Consider the following 21737-nt stretch of genomic DNA (forward strand, 5'->3'; position numbering starts at 1 on the left):
CATATACCTACATGTCTGTTAGTGTAGGGGGGTCATTGGGTTTTCCCATGGGCTGAAGCCCCAGATGCCTCTAAAACCTAGCAATGCCCCATGTAATCAAGTAAAATATGTTTCATATTAACAAATTTGTCAAACATTGAGGGATTATTTTAGAACATTTTTTCATTAGATTTTTGGGTCATACAAGTAATCACAGTGAAAATTGTATAATGCACGACAAGCCGTATTTAGAGGCATTTAGTAATGCAGTCCTCCATACCCAATTTTTGTATTGACAAAAAAATACAAGATGAATAACACTATCAACACAGTGAACAAGAAAAAGCAAAATGAGCTTTTTTAATAATTAGGGTCAACTGCGGGAAATACCGTAACCTAGTGGGTGGGGTGGACTGAGACTATAAGGCAACTTGGAGTATGTAGGTTAGTGCTATAATTAAAAACTGTATTATAAACGGTGGTATATAATGAGAAGAGATCAAAAAAGCAGTAGGTTAGAGCTCAACACAAAGAAAATGGCACACAATACAGGTGTAGGTCATCTTTATAAGCTTGAGTTCTCTTCTTGTTAAACGAAGGAAACTACTAGAGTCCCATGAGTGTGCAGAGGTAGAGCCTTTGGCCTCCAGCAACTGTGTTGAAAGGCCTAATGCAGCATGGAAGGCCAGTGCCTCTAACTGAGATGCAATTTTAAAGGTCGCTCCATCTTCAGTAACAGAGTTCTCTCAGCGGTCCATGCCATATGCCTTAGTGTGCCACCATAACAAGGTATTTGTCCAGTGATGTTTGACAGCAGACTATAACATCCTGTGTAGCAATAAAATGGAGCTAAGAAAGATTTATAAACACAGTAAAGCCTTGTCAAAAAGTATCTTCTTGGGTTGATTTGGTGGAATAATGGATATGAGAAGGCGTTGTAAATAATGCTGGAGCTCCTCCATAGAGACTCTATCCATCTATTTCTGTTGTCCAACATATCTAATTGCATGGGAAATGAGCTCTGTATGAACTGTAGATGTTATATAAAATTGCTCATGGCATATACCCTGTTTTGCATTCACTATGGCTAGATCTGAAAACTTTAATTTTATATTTAAACCATGATTAAGAATAGATTCTCCCCCCTGAAACGTAGATATAGTATATGCTAACACTGTATAGAGCATCTTGTACGGTATGGTTTTGAATGTAAAATCTTCAATGCCTTTTTGTTGGCAACAGTACCTCTTCTATTGATCACCCAATTTCTTTCAGTACAGTGCATTAAAACAGACAGAAGAAAAGGAGAGAAGTATTGTGCAGAGCACGTGAAATAAAACCAAAATATTCTTAATATGCTTACCTTTACTTGGAGCCAATAAGACTGGCTTCAAGTTTGTCTGTCTACAAACTTGGAGCCAGTCTTTTTTTTATTCTTTGTTTCATTCCTCATTGGTGTTTTACAAGTATAAGATATTAAGTTATGAACACTGACATATAAAACCATCAAATACATCATCAATAGGAGAAAAACATGTGGAATTAAGTTTTTATTTGTGTTTTTTTATATGTAGTGCAAAAAAAAGAAAACCAACAGAGTAATATCTGAGAAGTGAAAAATAAAAATAAAATTAAGATAATACAAATAATGAAGTGAAAGACAGAGCTGGCTATCACATATTCCCCCTGGGCACCAGTAATGTAATATAAGTACGTATCCAGATCCTAAGTCTCTGAAGGGTGAGAGGAAGGAATCACCTCTCATGGTAAAATCACTATCCATTAATATGGAGGCTGACTAGGAGGGACAGGGGTGGATGTGAGGCCATTACTGTAGCTACAGTGTGATTGCACTAGGGTCAGTGGTTCCTAATGAGCGTGTTATGGCAATTACGTGGTGAGCTTATGGAGCCTGAGCCAGTATACTAATATAAAAAAGAAAAATAAATAGAAATTAAAAACTGCATTAAGCAACAGTATTGAGCATTGGTATTCAATTAAAAAGGCAACATAGTGGAAAGTCCCCAGGTAGAAATGGGCTTTCGGGTATATAATACCGATTTTGTAGACGGGTGTATGCCCTAATGCATGGGTCCTCAAACTCCGGACCCCCAGATGTTGCTGATTCAAAGAATTCAAAGAATCAATCATGGGGGTTATAGTTCAGCAACATCTGGGGGGCCGGAGTATGAGGACCCATGCCCTAATTTAACAGATTAGTTGCTGTTTTTATATCAAATAGCCCAAGTAAATGGCAAAGTCCCCTTTGGTTCCAACCCAAGGAGTCACTTGAGATGTAAGTAAATGCATACATTTTTGTTAGTTAAAAATGAAAAACAACCAAAATAAAGTAAAAACTGTATTTCTATCTTCTCTGGTTGCCCCTTTTAACCCCTTAAGGACCAAGCTTCTGGAATAAAAGGGAATCATGACATGTCACACACGTCGTGTGTCCTTAAGGGGTTAAGGGGATGTGTCGTCATCATAAACCAATGAATGCTAGTTTTCCAGGGGGCGAGGTGGGGTGTTTAATGTTAATGGCGGTGCACAACGTTCCGATCTTAATTGATTTGTTCTTGTGCAAAGAACTCTCCAATCGAGAGTTTCACCGAAACGGAACTGACGCATTGGAAACGTCTCCCTGACACGGCATTTCCACAATTCAGAATCATTCGTCAAACCGAATGCACCCATTTACTCCTGCGAATTTCTACCTCCAGAACTACGGAGTCCTTAGTGCTTATTGCGCGTAATATTCGTTCATCATATACAGTTAATAAGAATTATTCAACCCCTATTGAAAATCAGGTTTACTGTCAAAATTTACAGACTTCCAGCTGTTTGCAATGAACAAATCAAACAAAGACAATTGAAATAGCTCAGCACAAAGAATGCTTCAAGTGGTTTCTCCAAATTCAACTAAAGATGCAACTTATAATGATTTCACCAGTCTCAAACTATTCAACCCCTTCATGGCAATCTACTTTAGTACATAGTAGAGCACCCTTTTTCTGTTATTACATGCTACAAACAAGTTGCATAGCCAGACACCAGCTTCTGGCAGCATTCCTGATGAATCTTAGCTCATGAACAATGGCCTTCAGTTCATGTTATTCTTGGGTTTGTGTACTGCAACTGCCTTCTTCAAATTTCACCAGAGATTTTCTATGGGGTTCAAGTCAGGGGACAGTTATGACAACTGTCGAATTTTCCATAAGTTTGAGATTATTTTTTGTTGGAAGGTCCAGTGACGCTCACGATTCAGTTTCCTCACAGGCGACATTATGTTTTTTCCTAGGATTTCCTGATACTTCAGTGAATACATCTTGCTTTCATGCGCTGCAGGTTTCAAGTGCCAGAGGATGCGAAGCAGCCCCAGAGCATCACCGAGCTACCACCTTTCTTAACTGTAGGCGGAGTATTAATTTAATGCTTGTATGCTTCATTCATCTTCCTCCAGATATACTGCTGATCACTGGATAATTTTTGTTTCATCGCTCCACAAAACAGAATCCCCGAATTTCTGTGGCCCTTTTATAGGATTTTGAGAAAATTGGAGCCGACTTTTCTTGTGATTTTGGGTCAGTAGTGGTATACGTCTTGAGTTCTGGCATGGAAACCTTATGCGTTCAGTATGCACCTTACTGTGCTCACTGAAACCTCAGTGCCAGTTGCCACCAATTCTTGCTGCAGTTTGTTTGCAGTCATTCAAGGTTTTTTCACAATCTGCCTTTTCAGAAATCTGGTTGCAGCCTTTGATAGCTTCCTTTTACTGCCCCGTCCAGATAGTGTGACCACTGTTCCTTCAACTTTGAACTTGCAAACTATGCTTCCAAGTGTGTCTCTAGAAACATTTAGTGCATTCACTATCTTTTTGTACCTTGTTTGTGAAGTGCAATGATCTCTTCTCTTAACTTTGTAGACCATTCTTCTGACTTGGCAATATTTCTAACATGCAGTCAACCGTGACACTCAAGAATCCCTTGCCAGTTCAGGTATTTCACGTGTTCCAGCTCAAGCACATCTGGGGCACCTAATGAAGTCCTTACTTAGTTTCATCAGGTGTGCTTGAGACCACACCCGGTTTGCATTTTTGTTCTGTTGTGAGGGATTCTGTTTAGGGTGTTGAATAATATTGAGACTGAAGAAGTCATAAGTTGCATCCTGATAAATAACTGTGTATGATGAAACACTAAAAAAAATATTTTCAAAAAAATATTTTAAAAAAATCATATATAGAAAGAAAATGGACAGTGAAGATGAAGTGAATATATAAAATGTCATAAATATGAAGTATCTAGTTATAAAATCTATTATTTAAAAAGCTATTTAAATATTAACAAATATTAAAATCAACATTGAGACTTAGGGGCTCAGTGTATTAAAATAAGTAATCACCTTCATCTCTGCCTGTCCCAAATTTTTAATAATGTCTCCTCCTGCTTAATTGGTATAACTATGGTATGGCACAACATTTTAATTCTTGTGGATCGCTATTGTGGTGCAATTTATTTCCTGGTTAATGTAATTAGAAGTTTCCACTGTCTCCAACAGTGTCTGCTAAAAAGTGGAGTTTTGTTTTCATTTATCTACAGGTACTCCTCACTTACCGACCGTGCTCTGTTCCTACTTCCCTGTTGTAGGACAAGTAAGGAGTGAAGGGATTCCCTGCTCTGGTGCGCTAGTCTATGTTCGGGGAAATTTAGACGAACGCACAAGAGCAAGGAATCCCTCTAATCTATGCTCGGTGAAATTTACTCGAACATAGATTAGAGGGATTCCCTGCTCTGTTGCGTTCGTCAATGTTCGGGAAAATGTCCCTGAACATAGACAAACACAGCAGATCAGGGAATCCCTCTAATTCACACGACGGATCACACTTGCCACCCCACGAGAGAGCTGGTCGTAAGTGCGAGCCGTCGTAAAACACGTAGGTCGCAAGACGAGGACCACTTGTATTCCTTTTTTTAATTTTTTTTTAAATTTATGTATAATTTAAAGTTTATTGGTGATGTTTGACAGTACAGCATAATAAAAAAATAAAAAAAAATATCCAATGTAAGCATGAATTTCAGTAAGAACTTACAAGGAAAAAACCAACAATCACCAAATTTCACGTATGTGTTGTACACATAATAAACATGAGGAAAATGAGATATAAGGTGAATAATTGCAGGTTATGTCATTGTTAGTTCAGCGTTGACTTCACACTATTGCAATGGATGATGGAGAGAGGAATGTACGGGAGGGAAGGCAAAAAAAATGGGGTGATGGCCTAGAGAGAGGGAAACCATGCAAATACAAAAAGAAAGGTTAACCCTCCTGCCCTGCCTGGCGCCCTCCTCCCTTCCTGCCAGGAGGCTCGATGTAAGCCGCTCCTGAAGCCTTTTGTGTGATGCAAATTAAAATGAAGAGACCATAACGGTGGCTGTGTAGGATTTCTGCTTTTACCCCACTGCTCTTTTAAACCTCTGCCCACTCCACATTCCCTATCTTTCTCAACTGTTGAAATTCACTAAATTTGTCTGTTCAAACCCATCTAGCTGTTCTCTATCTCCCCCTGGTTACCCTTGTCTGTTCCTTGACCATTTTTCTGTTTGGCTTTCCTATTTCCTTTCAAGATAAATCCCTTTCCTAATTCTCTGGGATTTCAACATTCCCATTAACCCACCTTTGACCTCAGTAGCTTTCAAACTCCTCTCTATTGCCTCCTCTCTTGGGCTATCACAGTGAGTTAATTCACCCACACATGTAGATGGCAATACCCTCAATCTTATTTTTTCTAATGCATGCACTGTCTCTAAGCTCCACAGATCACACAACCTCTTGTCCTTGAGAAACCGTTCACCCAACAGCCTCACTCTAACCCTCCTCAACTCAAAAGGGACCTGAATTCTCTTGACTTCCAGCAGCTCTCAGCTGATCTCCATTCCAAACTCTCATCTATCCCTATCTTCTCCTGTCTGTTTCTGGTTATCTCCTCATCTAATGCTGCCATAGATGCTCACCTCTGCCCTGGATGCTGCAGCCCCGCTCCAAACATGCACCTCAAAGAAGACGTGCCTCCAACCTTGGCACACTAAGTCAACCCACTACCTGCAGAGATGATCACTTTCAGCTGAACGCTGTTGGAGGAAGTTCCGCACCTTGTCAGACTTCCTACATTATAAATTCATATTGTTTTCATACAGCACAGCCCTCACACTTGTTAAACAATCCTACTGTTCTTTCCTCGTTAGTTCATGCTCACGCAAACCCAGGCGTCTCTTTAATACCTTCATCTCTCACTTTCGCCCACCTCAAGCCACCCTCCCAACTAACCTTTTAACCGATAACCTTGCATGCTACTTTACCAACGAGATTGAACAGCTAAGGAAAGCATTCTCCTTTGCAACCACACCTGAACCGTATGTTCCCTTTCCTACAGACCTTCTCCCCGGCTACAGAACAAGAGGTGGCTGTGCTTCTCCTCTCCTCTCGTCCCACCACCTGTCCGCTTGATTCAGTACCTTCCCACCTTGTCAGATCTCTCTCCCCTTGTCTTGTACCATCCTTAACACACATTCTAAGCTGCTCTTTCATCTGGTGTTGTCCCTCTCCCCTTAACCCCTTAAGGACCAAACTTCTGGAATAAAAGGGAATTATGACATGTCAGACATGTCATGTGTCCTTAAGGGGTTAAACATGCTACTGTCATACCCATCCTAAGAAAGCCATCTCGCAAACTCCCCGTACTCCGACCGAGTACCTTCCGTTGATTATCTCCAAGCTAAAACATATTTTTATACAATTTTTATAACATTGTGATTTTACATGCAATATGAATAAAACCTATATTTTTACAACCAGCATAACTTGCGGACAAACATATCCAAAATTCACTTGAATCGGTTAAGTGGTGAAAAAGTTAGATGGAAGTCCCTTTTTGACCGACTGCAAGCACATTTTCATGCCCAAAACAGTTCCATAGATTTGGGCTGTGCGGTCGGTCTATTTCAGGCAGAAGAAATGACTAAGTCCCATTCGAATGCACGAACGGGGCACCATTCGTGCAATTGGCTCAGTATAGCAGTACATTCAAACTGCCGAACGGGACTTAGTTTCCAGCCGCAGTGTCTAAGTCAATTGTTTAAAAAGTCCCTCAAAACACATCTGTTCAGAAATGCTTATGGACTCCCAGAGTAACTTATCCATACCTATCCATATCTGTCTCTTGCTCTCCTAAAAAGCCACACTTCACTCTCACCTCCAGTTCTGATACTGTTCTACCTTGTTTGGTGACGGTCACCCTTGCTGCCTTGTTGTGTATTTGTACCTCTAGACTGTAAGCTCGTTTGAGCAGGACCCTCATCTACCTATTGTTCCTGTGTCACTGTTTAATTGTCTAATTTATTGTAAATGTCCCCCCCCCCCCCTTTCATAATATTGTAAAGCGCTGTGGAATTAGTTATAAATACCTATAGCTATATAAATACCAATAATAATAATAAGAGACACATTGTCTTTCATAACCTTTTTTTTTATATTTCTAATGTGTTCCTTAATTCTCGTGTGTCGGGGACATTTTATTGTACCCATATAATATAAGTTGCAAGTGCATGAAAGAGTGTACGCTACATTCTTGGAGAGGCAAGTTAACAAATCCCTGATTTTGTATTTTTTATGTGCCGATGTTGGAAATTTGTGACATATCTTATTTTGCTGTTTGTACTCCTACAAACCAGACATACACCAACCAAGAAATCCCTCTTTATGTAAAACGTTTTCTCTTATCCTTAATGTGATTTTGTAATATTTTTTTCTATACACTGTCTTGCCTGATAATGGTAATACTTTAACTTATCTCTGCTATATTTTTTTCATAACCTCTATTGTCTCTTTTTGGGAATTTATCTACTATGCCCACACTGCAATGCTATATAACTTTTTTTATCTGTTGAGTTTCTTTTTTCAACCATTGCAAGGTATATTTAGCAATTTTAACATGCTCAATATAAGTAAAAATATAGACATTATTAGGGTGAATTAAATGTGCACGGCCTTTTCTGTCCAACAGATATAATCTTAAAACCCCAAGATCCAACATCATCCATACGCTTTCCAATAAAAATCAAATTGTATTTGAGCATGTAATATAAGTATTTCACTGAAGAAAAGCTGTTAAAATATTATCATTGTGATTTTCACAATTATGTTATTTGTAATGTTGAAGAAATGTCAATCAATCTTTTTTTTTTTTTCTTCTGTTAGACCTCCTAGGCTCATGGGAGAAGGTTTCGTGGTTATGCAATCTAATGATGTTGACATCTACTACTACATGGATGAACCAGGTAATCCACTTCTGGAGGATGAAAAAAGCTTGTGGATGTAATTAATTGGCAGCATGATTAATTCTTTTCATGGTGGACTGTGGTGTTTTAATTTTATATAGCTCATCAAATGTGTTCCTCTGATGTGCATGATGAACATTATCCTGACAGTTTTTCTTCTAAGTTTGTTCCTTTTCACCTTTTCAGAAACTCATCAGCTGCTGTCTTCTTTCTCTTTTTTTTTTTTTTCCTTTTAAAAAAAAAATAAAAATAATTAAAAGTGTATTCTGGTTTTTAACCATGCAATGGGGAGGGGTACTGAAGAAATAATGTTGGAAAGCATGACATTTTTTACATTCCAGCAACGAAATAATTATACCAAATGTTTATCTGTATAGTACAATGTTTGGGGAAACATGGTTTTGCTTCACAACATAGGAATGAGTATATCCAGAACAACCCAAAATAGTTTGTGGATATACAAGATGCAATGGGTGCCATGCTGAGTGTAGAGATTCAAGTGACACTCTAAGCACCATAACCACTACATCCTAATGAAGTGTTTTGTTTTTTTCGTCAATGGTGTTGACAGTGTTGCTGGACATCCTATTGTTTTTGCTCAGATTATTATTTTTATTATTATAATATTATTTTTTGAAAATGCCCATATACCAAAACTGCTATTTGAAAACTCATGAAACCTGGTGCAATGATAGAGACCTATGGTTGCAAAACAAAGGTCATATGTCACATGGTCTGGCAAGTTTTTATATTTTTGCAACCAACAATATTCAAATGTCGTCTTCTTCCCCAGAACCACTTATGCTAGATATGTGCAATTTGCTTTGATGTTACTCTGTCACATATAATCACATTGGTAAAAGAGCAGTCAATTGGTTGCTTGATTTGGTGGTCATACTATACTGTGCAAAATTCTTCAAACATATTATGTGAAATATTGTGAAATTTTGTTTTTCAAAACATTGAGCTAAGTCCTCTACTGCTAAGTCCTCTACTTCTATTGTTCACAGCATGTTGATATTAACATGGCCATCACAAGCCAATTGCCTACACAGTGTTCTAGAGTGGTATACATTTGCATTTATCTCACTATTGAACGATGTTAAAACACATATGATATCTGCAGCTTATGTGCTGTCACCATGCTTTTGTGGTTGGCCCCCTAAATTGCATGATCTGTCAGTAACTTAGTTTTTTAGGGATCAGTTTTGCACTATATTAAAGAAATTGAAACTCACACAGGGAATTTTGGGAGGCTAATGTGCATATCTGGCAAATCGACATCTCATCATAGAGTTGCGTTGATTCATCTCATCTCTATGGTTAGTGTCCGCATCTCCATTTAAAGCATGGAGATGCTGAATGGTCGTCTTTCAATTTTTGCAGGACTGAACCCTGGAAGTTCCTCTAGTGGCTGTCAGAGTGACATCCACTAGAGATGGCCTTAGGCAGTAGTCGAGTGTACACTCCTCAGCCTGCAGGGGCAGACTCTAATCGCCAGAACCACTATATTAAGCTGTGGCGATTGTGGTGCATGTAGTGTCCCTCTATATACATTTATAAGGAATAAAGCTTTGCTATTTAAAGGGACTCTCCAGTGCCAGGAAAACAAATCTGCTTTCCTGGCACTGCAGGACCCTGCAGTGCCCCCTCCCTCCCACCCCCCCATCCCATGTTGCTGACTTACTTGAATCCAGTGCCAATGTCCCTCGGAGCTGGGTCAGGCTTTGCCCACGCTCCTCCCCTGCAGACGTCATCCGGCGGGGGAGACCTAATGCGCATGCACGACAATGGCAATCACGCGCACATTAGACCTCCCCACAAGAAAGCATTATTCAATATGAGGATTCCGACGACACTGGAGGTCCTCATGCATAGCGTGAGGACGTCCAGCGTCGTTTAAAACACTTTTCATGTTTTAAGAACATGGATAGACAGCCACTAGAGGAGGACTTAACCCTGCAGGATTAAGGGTGCATTAATTACACTTGCAGGATTAAGGGTGATGGGATTTGGCACCCAGACCACTTCAATAGGCAGAAGTGGTCTAGGTGCCTGGAGTGTCCCTTTAACTCTGTACCTTCAATATTATCTTCTGTACTATATTCAGATGTTTGATTGACCACTTCACTTTCTGAAAACACTACTGGAGATGTATTATTAATCAATGATTATCAATCATTTATAGAGCATCAGCAGTTTCTCTAGTTTTAAAATCTGTAAATACAAAATATATCAATATTTGCTTTAAGTTTCCATTAGCCCTATAATCTGAGGATTCATCTTGCTCTGGCTCTATGTTATGTGCTTGGCAGGGCTTGTTCCAGAGGATCCAGGAGAAAATATTGAGGAAGAATCTAATTCAGAAGATGCAAAGTTACAAGACCTACCTCCTTGCTGGGGCTTAGACATTGTATGTGGAAAAGGAACAGACTTCAACTATGGACCTTGGGCTGATCGGCAAAGGTATGTGTAACATCTGGCTAGTGATGAAACCAAACATTTTACTTTAGTAGCAAGAATAGAGAATTTTGGGGTAAAATTTGGGTATATTGCTTTTAAAGTAGTTACTTTTACATGTAAAACGGTTACTTGTTTGGAAATTACACCATTGAAGAAAACATTTAAAATCATTTTTAACTTCTCTGAACTTTTTTTCCCCCATCTGATGTTCCATCTTTTTTTAAAACATATATTAAAAAATGTAGCAATAGACTTAATTCAGTTCAGTTCAGACACAGCAAGGTCATACCATGCTTATGAGTAGGAGAGCAGAAACCATTGTTTTGGTTTCTTCTCTTCTAGTAACTTTTCAAAGGTAGAAAAAGACAACATTTATAATGATGATTGACCGGGAGCCAAGATGTACATACCCAGTTCTCCGATAGATGTGTGGATTTCCACATTTATTTTATTTACATACCTCATAAAGACATGTTTAATACACAAAAGGGATAAGTAAAAAATAGGCTATTAGAAGTCCAGGGAAGTGAAAGTTTCCATTCAAACTAACTGACATTTTACGGTGTATTTATCCACATGTGCTTAAGAACTGTTATTGAAGCTCATTTAACTTTTAGTACACAAATCAAAATACTTTGGACTGTTATTCAAAACACCAAGATCTAGCCTTTGTTTGCTCATTGATAAATTTGTCATTTTCATCTTTTAGTAACTTGACCCAATATGATTTATCATAAAATATGTGGCATTTACACCCAGACTGTTGGGCAATTAGAAGCATTTGGCAGTGACATTTATCGTCTTGTTGGACTATATGACAGAAAAGACTTGTCTACTAAAATATATAATGCTATTTTACTTTCTACCAGTATACGTAATAATGTAAAGCCATTTCTTCCATTTCCACACATCCATCTCTTTCCTTTCAAAACAGTTGTGTTTTGGCTTGAAGACCTTTTCCATTCTATTTGTTTTTAGAGAATGTTTGTGGAAATTCTTCTTTCCTCCGGATTATCAAATGATGAAAGTTTCAGAAATTGCCCAGCCTGGAAAACTGAGACAAATTCAGGCCTTTGAATTAAGGATGAACATAATTGCAAATGCGACCATTGACCTCCTTTTTACCAAAAACAGGGTAAATATGCTTTACAAGACTGAAGATATTTCCTGAGAATTTTGGTTATAGTTGTGAACCCATGTAGTTAAAACATTAGGATCATCTTCTGAAACATACCCAGAATACCATTTAATGAAATATCACAGTGGCTATGACTTCTAGGTGAATTAATTGCCATTGCCAGCAGGAGCATTCTGCAAGGGTATCGAAGGCATTTAATTACTTTCTAGCATTTCGATTCAAATGAATTATAGATCTTGAATATTTATATGTGGATTTTCTGTATCATAATAACATAATGATCTAATATCATATCAAGTGGACATCTTAGGCAGCCTGCTAGCCCTACCACTATGCTTCTGGATAGTGCAGGCCTCCTGATAACGTTATTTAATCTCTAGAGATCAATAATAATACAGGGTCTCATGCTTTAATATACTGTCTGTTGCTGGATGAGCCAGACTTTTACCACAAACCAGTCCAAACCAATGTCTAACACTGAAATTAAATGTAAAAAAAATAAAATGTAAACTTAACTTTTATTTAATCAATTCCGTGATAATCATTTAAGGTATTAAGTCAGTGGTTCCCAATGTGGAACACATTCCACTAGGGGTACAATTAAGTTTCAGCAGGGGTATGCAAAAAGGAAATTGGTAATGGGGGTTCTAGCCCCCGGTTGGGAACTGCATGTGTCTTCTGGGCCCCCGGTATTGCTCTGCGGCAATTTTACAGCCCGAATGGGCCTCTTCTTATCCACAAGTAGAGCCTGGAAGGAAGTAAGAGATGGTTATATCCTCCCAGCCATGCTGGAGGTATGGGATAGGAGAAGAGCAAGCCCTTAATTCACAACAGATGTGTCTGTGCATCTGAATTTGAGTCAGTGTTTGTATATGTGTGTCTGCATATGTGTGTGTATCTGTGTGTGTGGGGCAGTGTTTGTATCTGTGAATCAGTGTTTGTGTATTTGCATGTATGTCTGTAGTTTGTATCAGTGTGTCTGTGCAAATGTATGTGTCTGTGGTTGGTGTCTGTGCATCTGCATATGTTTCTATGTCAGTGTTTGTGTCTGTGCATCTGCATTTGTGTCCGTGTTTGTATCTGTGTGCCTGTATCTGCATGTGTATCAGTGTGTGTGTGTGTCAGTGTCATTTGCACTGTCTGTCTAATATATATGCATGCATATGCCTGGGTGAGAGGAGAAACAGGGGGAACATAGGCCAGAGGAAAAGGGAGTATGGGGCAGGGAAAAATGTATGCATTTGAAATAACAAAACCTATATTATTACAATCATTTTGCTAGTATGAAGGGTACAATTTGTTTAAATGGACTGCAAGTGAAAATAAGAATCCTACACAGTGTGTAAATTGACCCGTGTTTGTGCTAGTAAAAACAATGTAATAACAGACCACAGTTACATAGCTGAAAAGAGACTTGTGTCCATCAAGTTTAGCCTTCCTCTCATATGTTTTTTGCTGTTGATCCAAAAGAAAGCAAAAAAACCCAGTGTGAATCACTTCCAATTTTTACAACATACTAGGAAACAGATTCCTCCTTGACCCCAGAATGGCAGTCAGATTTATCCTTGGATCAAGAAGCTATTACCCTAGATTGAAAAATTATACACTTGAATATTCAATTTTTGCAAGTATGCGTCTAGTTGCTGTTTGAACATCTGTACGGACTCTGATAAAACCACTTCTTCAGGCAGAGAATTCCACATCCTTATAGTTCTTACAGTACAAAAAATGTCTTTACCTTAGACAAAATCTTCTTTCTTCCTCACAGATACATACATACATACAGACACAATACACACAGACACATACACACACATATATAGACACAGATATATACATACACACACAGACACACATACATAGACACACACATACACATACACAGAGACACACACACACACAGAGACACACATGCAAAATAGTTTAGTCACCCTCCTATTACCTACCTTTTAGATGCAGGAGGGTGACTTCCCTGGGGTCCAGTGGCTCAGGTTGATGGGAGTCAGAGTTCCCACTCTGGCTTCCTCCCGCGCGGCTCCTGGTGGTTGCTGGGAGGAGTGACCAGGGCAGTCACTTCCTCCCAGCGGCTGACATCATCAGAGGGGGCCCGGTCGCGCTGTTACCGGGCCCACTCTGATGATGATCTTCATTTCCATTGGGTGGCCCTAACAGCATGGGCCACCCAATGGACCCCTTCATGTGCGGCCACTGGCAATTATACTGCGCGGCCAGGGCCGCAACACATGGCGGTGGGCACCCGGTAGCAGGGGTCTGCAGGGTGGCCGGGCCCTCTAGAGTGACGGGCCCGGTCGCAGCTGTGACCCTGCGACTGCGGTATGTGCGCCGCTGGCCCAAGGGTATTTCTCAGATAGAAACATAACTATTCATAGCACTGACTGGTACTTGCTTAGCCAACGTTCCAGAGGGCATAAATATGTGCGATTACCGGAGAGAGTGAAATTACAAAAAAGGGGTAATTCACAAAAGTCAATGCAATATAAAAATGTCCAGATTTTAATTTCAGGCCCTAATTGGACTAAATTAATTAAATTGGTGCCTGGAGGCTTTGAATCCAAACAAATGAGTTGCCTGCTGGCAGCATGTGTAGCCAGCGGGCAAATAGTTAAATAAAATAAGGGTGCAAGGGTAGTTATGTGATGTTAGCGTTTATTAATTGAGAAAGCTCTTAAGCTCCACCCTTTGTCAAGATTATTAAGCGTAGGAAAAACACGTAAGAGAAAGTAGTCACTAGCTTGCATCATGTTTTACAGAGGTATACATCAGAAATAAAGAAAAGGAGAATAGATTCTGAAAGAGGAAGAGAAGAGTAAACAATAGGAGAAAGATAAGTTTAAAGTGAAAAAACCTCTTTAAACATTTTTTGTTGATTTAAGCACTGCGTAGGATTCTTCTTAGATTGAGTTAAAGGAGCACTATAGGGTCAGGAACACAAACATGTATTCCTGACACTAGCCACCCTGGGCCCCTCATGCCTCTAAAAATAAAGTAAAATCTTATTTGAATTCAAGCCTGCAGTTGCATAGATTGTCCCCGTTTCCTTTAGACCTGCCCACTGCCTGCTGACATCATCAGAAGTGGTAGCCTGATCCAATCACAGTGCTTCCCCTAGGATTGGCTGAGACTGACAAGGAGGCAGATCAGGGGCAGAGCCAGCATGATTCAAACACAGCCGTGGCCAATCAGCATCTCCTCATAGAGATGAAATTAATCTCTATGAGTAAAGTTCAGTGTCTGCATGCAGAGGGAGGAGATACTGAATGTTTGGATGCATTTAAGGCAGCCATGACCCAGGAAGGATCTCTAACAGCCATCTAAGGAGTGGCCAGTGAAGTTATCACTAGGCTGTAATGTAAACACTGCATTTTCTCTGAAAAGACAGGGCTTACAGCAAAAAGCCTGGAGGTAATGATTCTACTCACCAGAACAAATTCAATAAGCTGTAGTTGTTCTGGTGACTATAGTGTCCCTTTAAGGTATTGATACCTAGATTTGATTATTACCGAATTGATTAAGTAAAAGTTATGTTTTATATTGTCAATTATTTTGCAGTGCTTGGATTTGTTTGTTTTGTTCTTTCCTGTTCATTAGTAGGTTATAGAGATTACTTCCTGTTCCATTTTGTGCTTATAATTAGGCTCTTTTCCCTGTTTTTGTGTAAAGCCCATATATTGCTTGAGGGGTCAGGAAAGCAAATTCATAACATCTCAAGGATAGTTTATTATTCTCTCTGAACTTTGGTGTGTATTAGATACTAATACTTATAAAACCTATTTCTAAAAGCTAGTTTATTTCCACTTCTCCTCTACCTGTTTATATTAATCCCCTCCTCAACATGAGTGCAATTCAATAACATAAAAAAATGGGTCTGTTTGTTTGTTTGTTTGTTTTTTTCTGACAGGAAACAAATGCCGTTCATGTAAATGTGTGGGCAGGATCTTATTTGGAAGTGAATATCCCTATGACAGTTTCGGAAAATGGTAATATTGTTTATCTAATATTGCATTTTTTTTTAATAACTTGATGAGAATGATTACGTTTTCTATTTTTTATGGGAAGCCAGCATTTCGCTTGCAAACATCACTATCCATAGAATATAATTATCTTACTGCTTTGTGCATAACCTGACTGGTCCCTTTAAACAGCTTACTGTAGCTGTTTAAAGAGACTTGCATTATTTTGAGACAGCTGTCTCATTCAAAACCTGTAGCTTTGAATGATACCATTGCCTCATTCTGCAGGCTAAAAAACAAACAGGTAATTTTTTTTTTTTTTAATGCTTTCCACACACAATTGGGGGCAGGGGGAGAGGAGGAGGATATTGATATAACCAATCAGTGTCCTATCAATAGGAAAGCTGTAAAAGTGCATTGGGCATGTCTGACAGATATACACATGTGCATTTGGAAGATCACTTCACCTTGAGACATTCGAAGAGAGGGAGTCTGATAACGGCACAATTTTGCCCCGCTTCTGTCACTAATGGACTGTTCTGAAAATGAGATGGGTAGATTGGGGAGTGGGGAGGGGAAAGGGAAAGCTGAAGAAACTCCCTAGGTGTGTGCCTAGTTATGCAATCTTACCACATTTTGCAGTAAGTGTATAAACATGTATTACATACTTTTTTTTTTTTTTTTTTTGCTTTATTGTGGTATGTATATTTGTTTAAACGTATTTGATGATCTAAAAAAATTGTCACTGGTCTAAAAAATAATTGTCAAGTGATGCATGTCCCTTAAAGTTTAACAAAGCCGAAGTTAAAGTCAAACAAGAAATCCTGACATTTCCAATCAGCCATTGGTAACAATGGCTGATGGGAACAGGAATCAATATGATTGCACCTTATTGTGCAACTGCAAGATTATCTATTTCTAAGATCTTTAGTAGATCCTGTTTTGAACTCTTGGTATGTAAGAGTTTATTAGTGACAATTTTTAGTGAAGCTGCCAGAAGCTGAACAATCAAAAAAGACATAGCCAATAATGGGGAAAATAAGATAGGTATTTATTCTTTAACTACTCCAGGCTCACACAATACAAGCCAACATGTCGTCTTATAGAGATAAAAAAAAAATAAAAATCCCACATATTAAAGTGCCACTTTAAAGGAAAAGACAAGAGTAAATCCAGTTAAATGCTTACTCCGTCCAAATCCATCAAAGTTATTTGGCACCAAAGTACACACTTTTACCTGGAGTAAAAGTCTCTAGGACGTTTTGAAGAGTAATTCTTATATATAGGCAATTATCAAAAGAGAGTGATGTGTGCGATAATTAGTGGGAGTTACATGCCAGGGCATCATTTGCTATTTGCAGTTGTTGATAAAAATATTCAGTCCCTCGTGTTAAAAGAGAAGCTGGGAGAAAGAACATGCAATTATTCCTCCCCAGCTTCTCTCCTGGCACATCACTGAAGGCAGAGGGACTGAATTAAGGACTTCTGTCACAAATAGCAGTTACTGACTGGGAGTGTAATTTCCCCCATGTATAGCCTGCAGCTGCCATAATAGTAGATTCCTAACCCTAACTGGGACCTTATGTTTAAAAGAAGAATCATGAAATATAGAGACATTCACAAACCACACTATTTTCTGTCTCATTTTATAAGTTTCCAGAGTGGCATTATTTTCCCATTAAAAATCCATTAAGAAACAGACATTGTTACTATTTACTTTTCATATCCAGAAATCTAGGATCTGATAGTGTTTTTTTTTTTTTTTTTCGCTTTTAGGCTATTCTCCAACTATTAAGGGTCAGCTGTTACATGTTGACACTACAACAAGCATGCAGTTCCGGACTCTCCTAGAAGCAGAAATGATAGCTGTGAGTTTACATGTGTCTCTTCACTTTTCATATTTTTGTAAACTGTATTTGTTTTAATAATTAATACCAGCATATTTTCCCTTTAGTTTCATATAAACGCCAGCTATCCTCGGATCTGGAATATGCCCCAAACATGGCAATGTGAACTAGAGGTTTACAAGACAACCTATCACTTTATCTTTGCACAGAAGAACTTCTTCACGGGTAAGCAAATGAAATGAAGCCAAATTTCAGCACATTAAATGAAGCCCAATTTTACAGAAGGGCTCAGTGTCTGGTGGAAAGTTCAAGGTTTTCTATTTTGGTGTAAAATACTATAAACACATGGATTGGCGTTTGCTGACCTTTGTTTGCATAGTATTTAAAGAGTTGCTCTAACCCTTTCCTTTTCCTATCTTTGCTTAATTTTCTTTATAGTGCCATATTGGGCACTAGTTAATAGGCCCCACTTTATTACTTGATAAATCACTATAACATTAATTAGAAACTTACTTGAAAACCTGTGCCGGGCAAGGACCTTCCACACCTATCTGTGATCCAATTAAGTACACCATTCATCATAGCACACTAGTCGCTAAACAAATGCACAGTAGGCTACTATATATATTGCTTTAGGGCAGGGCTGTCCAACCTGCGGCCCCCCAGATGTTGCTGAACTACAACTCCCATGATTCCTTGGCTATCTGTTTAATTGAAAGAATCATGTGAGTTGTAGTTCAGCAACATCTGGGGGGCCGCAGGTTGGTATCCTAAGAGATTACAGTGGTAGGTACATATTATTAAAGAACTATACACCTGCACATTTTATGTTAGTAATATAACATGCTCAGACAAAATAACTATAGTGCCACTGGATATTAATAAGAAAGGAGAAATAACTGCTTTGGATTAACCGTATAAGTCACCAATCAATAGTCATCCCATGCCACAGGTAGGCCACAGCCGAAAGCCCATTCTAGTGCTGGACACTTTCACCTTTCGCCCCCTCAGAGCACTTCATTAGTAGTAGGCTTTATGCAGTCGAGCAAGACCTGGACCGCAGTGCCCCAACTCCACCAACTTTCGAGCTTAGAGCATAGAAGGTTTTCCATCCATCTTTGGGCCTGCATGGTAATGTAAAAGCTCTGGCGCGGTGGCCATCTTGTACATACCACATGGTCATCAGAGCAGCAGTGATTTACCCTGGTAAGGCAGAAGACTTTCCCAACGTAGACCTGGATATCCCCCACCGGTCCAAAGGAGCGGGGGCTTATGGGACTGCGATTGTGCTTCTGCTAGATGTCACTCATAAACAAAAACTAAACCAAAAAAGGGGGGAAAAACCCTTTTTTTTTTTTTTTTTTTAATTCTTTATTTTTGCGTGCATATGATTCACAGACATTCTGTCAATGCCCCAACAGCAGTGACAAACAAGTGATTATTAGACATAGCGTAACATTTTGAAGGCATTTAAGTATGTAGCACATTTTTTTTTTTTGTATAATGTAGATTTCAGGTGAGATCTAACTTGCACATTTTGTTTATGTAGTGGTTCAGGATCTCCATAGGATTACTTAAGCGAGTATTGGGATGTATGTTTAACTGTTTGTACAAACCATCAGTAGAGTAGTGTAGTCTAGAGTTAATCGTATGTGTCAGGTTAGCATTGTGGTACATGAGGTGTAACTGCAGATTTACTTACTGACATTTTGTGGAGCGATAGGGTAGCAAGCTTAGCTAAGGTAAGTGTGCAGGTAAGGTACAACCAGGCAGAGTGGAGCGTACTAGGTTGTCAGCATTAGGCATAAAAAGAAAACTTATTTAATTCGAGCAGTCCGCAGCAGATGATATGTTCAGCGGTGACAGCAGCTGTGAAGTGGCGTAAGTCCTCGTGGAAAGTGGGCTACGGGCCCCTGGTATCGTGAGTCAGCCCATGCCCTGTGTCGATGCAGTCGGGGTTGCCAGATCAGAATGCTAAGGGAGTCTCTGGGGACTTAGAGTTGGTACAGCAGACACCGAGGTGGGAAGTTGATGTGAGCCCTCTGCCGCCATTTCAGGGGTGCCTCTGTGTGGCTGCTGCAGGGCTGTTAGTCGACAGGCCTTGCTTTGCTCGTGCCGCTTGTTTATTTTCTGCCTAAATCTGCTGCTCCCAACACGCTGATGTCTTCCCCGCGTGGTTGTTCGTTTCGGTGAGCGGCTTGATTGCTCTTCTCTGGAGCCCCGTCGCGTAGGAGCTGGTGGAGCCGGTCTCAGCGGGGCCGCCATCTTAAGGGGTAGGCCTCTGGTGCGCTCCGTTGTCCATCCTCCACACCTCTCAGGCCCCTTGTAGTGGGGACCGGGATGACCCCCCCGGTCCAAGGGGGGGGGGGAAACGGGGCCGGCAGGCGTCTCAAGATGTCGGCTTGCGGTGTCCGGGAAGGGAGACAGGGCAGCGGCCGTCTACCCCGCATCCCACCCGAGTAGGCCGCGGCCCCCAAAGCCTCTTACCCCCTTCTGGGGTCCTGAAGCTCCCGATCTCGGGGTCCGCCACCCCGTCCACAGCCGTGGGCAGGTCTCCTGGGCTCTTTGCGAGTGTCCGGGCTGTGTTAGTAGCCTGAGAGGCCAGATTGCTCCAGAGCCTCTCCTGCATGCGACCGGTCAGCATGGCGGGCCGGCCCCGCCCCCGGAAAAACCCTTTTAAAGAGGGAGTAACCCATATATAAAATGTAACTTTTATTTTAAATCTCATAAATCCGTCAAAATAATAGTAGTTTAACATTTTAAAAAGTCACTACAGTAAGAGACTGAATCTAGTATAGATCACTGATTGGAAATTATATCATTGACTTAATCTGGAATAGCTATTAAGTACAAAGTACAGAAATAAATATTTGCGTAAAGCTGCCTAGTATGTCAGCTTAGTATAGCTACTATGTATCCAGAGTACTGAAAACAAGAAAAGAACCAAATGTAACTATATACAAAAGCAGAAATTCTATTGACCTACTAAGCATCTGTCTCAGGAAAGTAAATAACTTAAGCTAAACTGCTATATTTGGTGCAATTAAAAATTGCTAAGAGGTAGCTAGGGATATGGCTAAAAAGGAATAGAAACACCATATATTCTGAACTATACTGATGTGCCTTCGAGGGCACCCCTTTAAAAAGCTTGACCACCCATATATCCTGTCGTAGGGTGACTAAATCAAACTCTACATAAAGCAATAAAGCTAATCCAAAACCCCACAGAAAATGTTTGTTTTTTTGTTTTTTTTTAAAACAAACAGCACTGATGGAGTAAAACAAAAACTGTAAATCAAAAGTGAATAATAAAAAGAAAACTAACTCAAATTGAAGAAAAAATACACATTAAAAGAGTGGTAATGTCTCTATAGTTAAATCATGCTGCAGCACTGTCCCATGTAAGTAACCACGAACGCCACTAACTGGCTGTTCCAGGGGAAGATGTGCATCGGGAGATCAGCCACTTCTCCCAGTCACCTGACAGCTGGTCACGCTAGGCTGCAGAACTCATCAGGGCAAAGCGATCCAGGCATGTAAGATTGCAGGCTGTGGAAATGCATGTCTGCTGCTGACACAAGACTTTTTCTCATAAGGTTTTAAGCGATTTATGCTTCCTGTCTTTTTAGGTGTCAGGCATGCTCCCTTTTTTTTTTTTTTTTTTTTAAAGTGAATCCAAATATTTAAAATGGATTGGGGTAGAGGGAGGATAGAGCAAGGCTTTAACCTGCAAGGGAGAAGCTCATGACATCTGTTGCCTGCTTGCTTTGCGCACTGACACCACAAATTCATTTTGCACAGAATTTACATCAGGCATAGTTCCTGGACTTTCAAAGTCACCATGTGGAGGAGGTGTAACTAGCCCCAGGCACCAAAGTTAATATATCTCTGTATTTGCTGACCACTTATTAAAGCAGAAGTGGTCATGGTGGTTGACAGCACTCTAAAGCAGTAGCAGTACACATTGAAATGTCTACCATATGTTAGACATTTACATAGGTTAGAAGTT

General features: G+C 39.8%; 1 protein-coding gene across 11 annotated transcripts in view; it reads left to right on the forward strand.

Moving 5' to 3' along the window:
* The window catches only part of BLTP1 (bridge-like lipid transfer protein family member 1), a 261114-nt gene that overhangs the window by 66765 nt on the left and 172612 nt on the right, over window positions 1-21737 (forward strand). For all 11 annotated transcript variants that reach the window (XM_063458398.1, XM_063458399.1, XM_063458403.1 and 8 more), the window contains exons 9-14: window positions 8230-8309; window positions 10625-10775; window positions 11751-11907; window positions 15830-15908; window positions 17658-17749; window positions 17836-17953. In XM_063458398.1, coding sequence (XP_063314468.1) covers window positions 8230-8309; window positions 10625-10775; window positions 11751-11907; window positions 15830-15908; window positions 17658-17749; window positions 17836-17953 — 677 coding nt within the window. The remainder of the gene's footprint in view (window positions 1-8229; window positions 8310-10624; window positions 10776-11750; window positions 11908-15829; window positions 15909-17657; window positions 17750-17835; window positions 17954-21737) is intronic.

This window comes from Pelobates fuscus, chromosome 6 (genome assembly GCF_036172605.1).
Source record: "Pelobates fuscus isolate aPelFus1 chromosome 6, aPelFus1.pri, whole genome shotgun sequence".
Taxonomy (NCBI): Eukaryota; Metazoa; Chordata; class Amphibia; order Anura; family Pelobatidae; genus Pelobates; species Pelobates fuscus.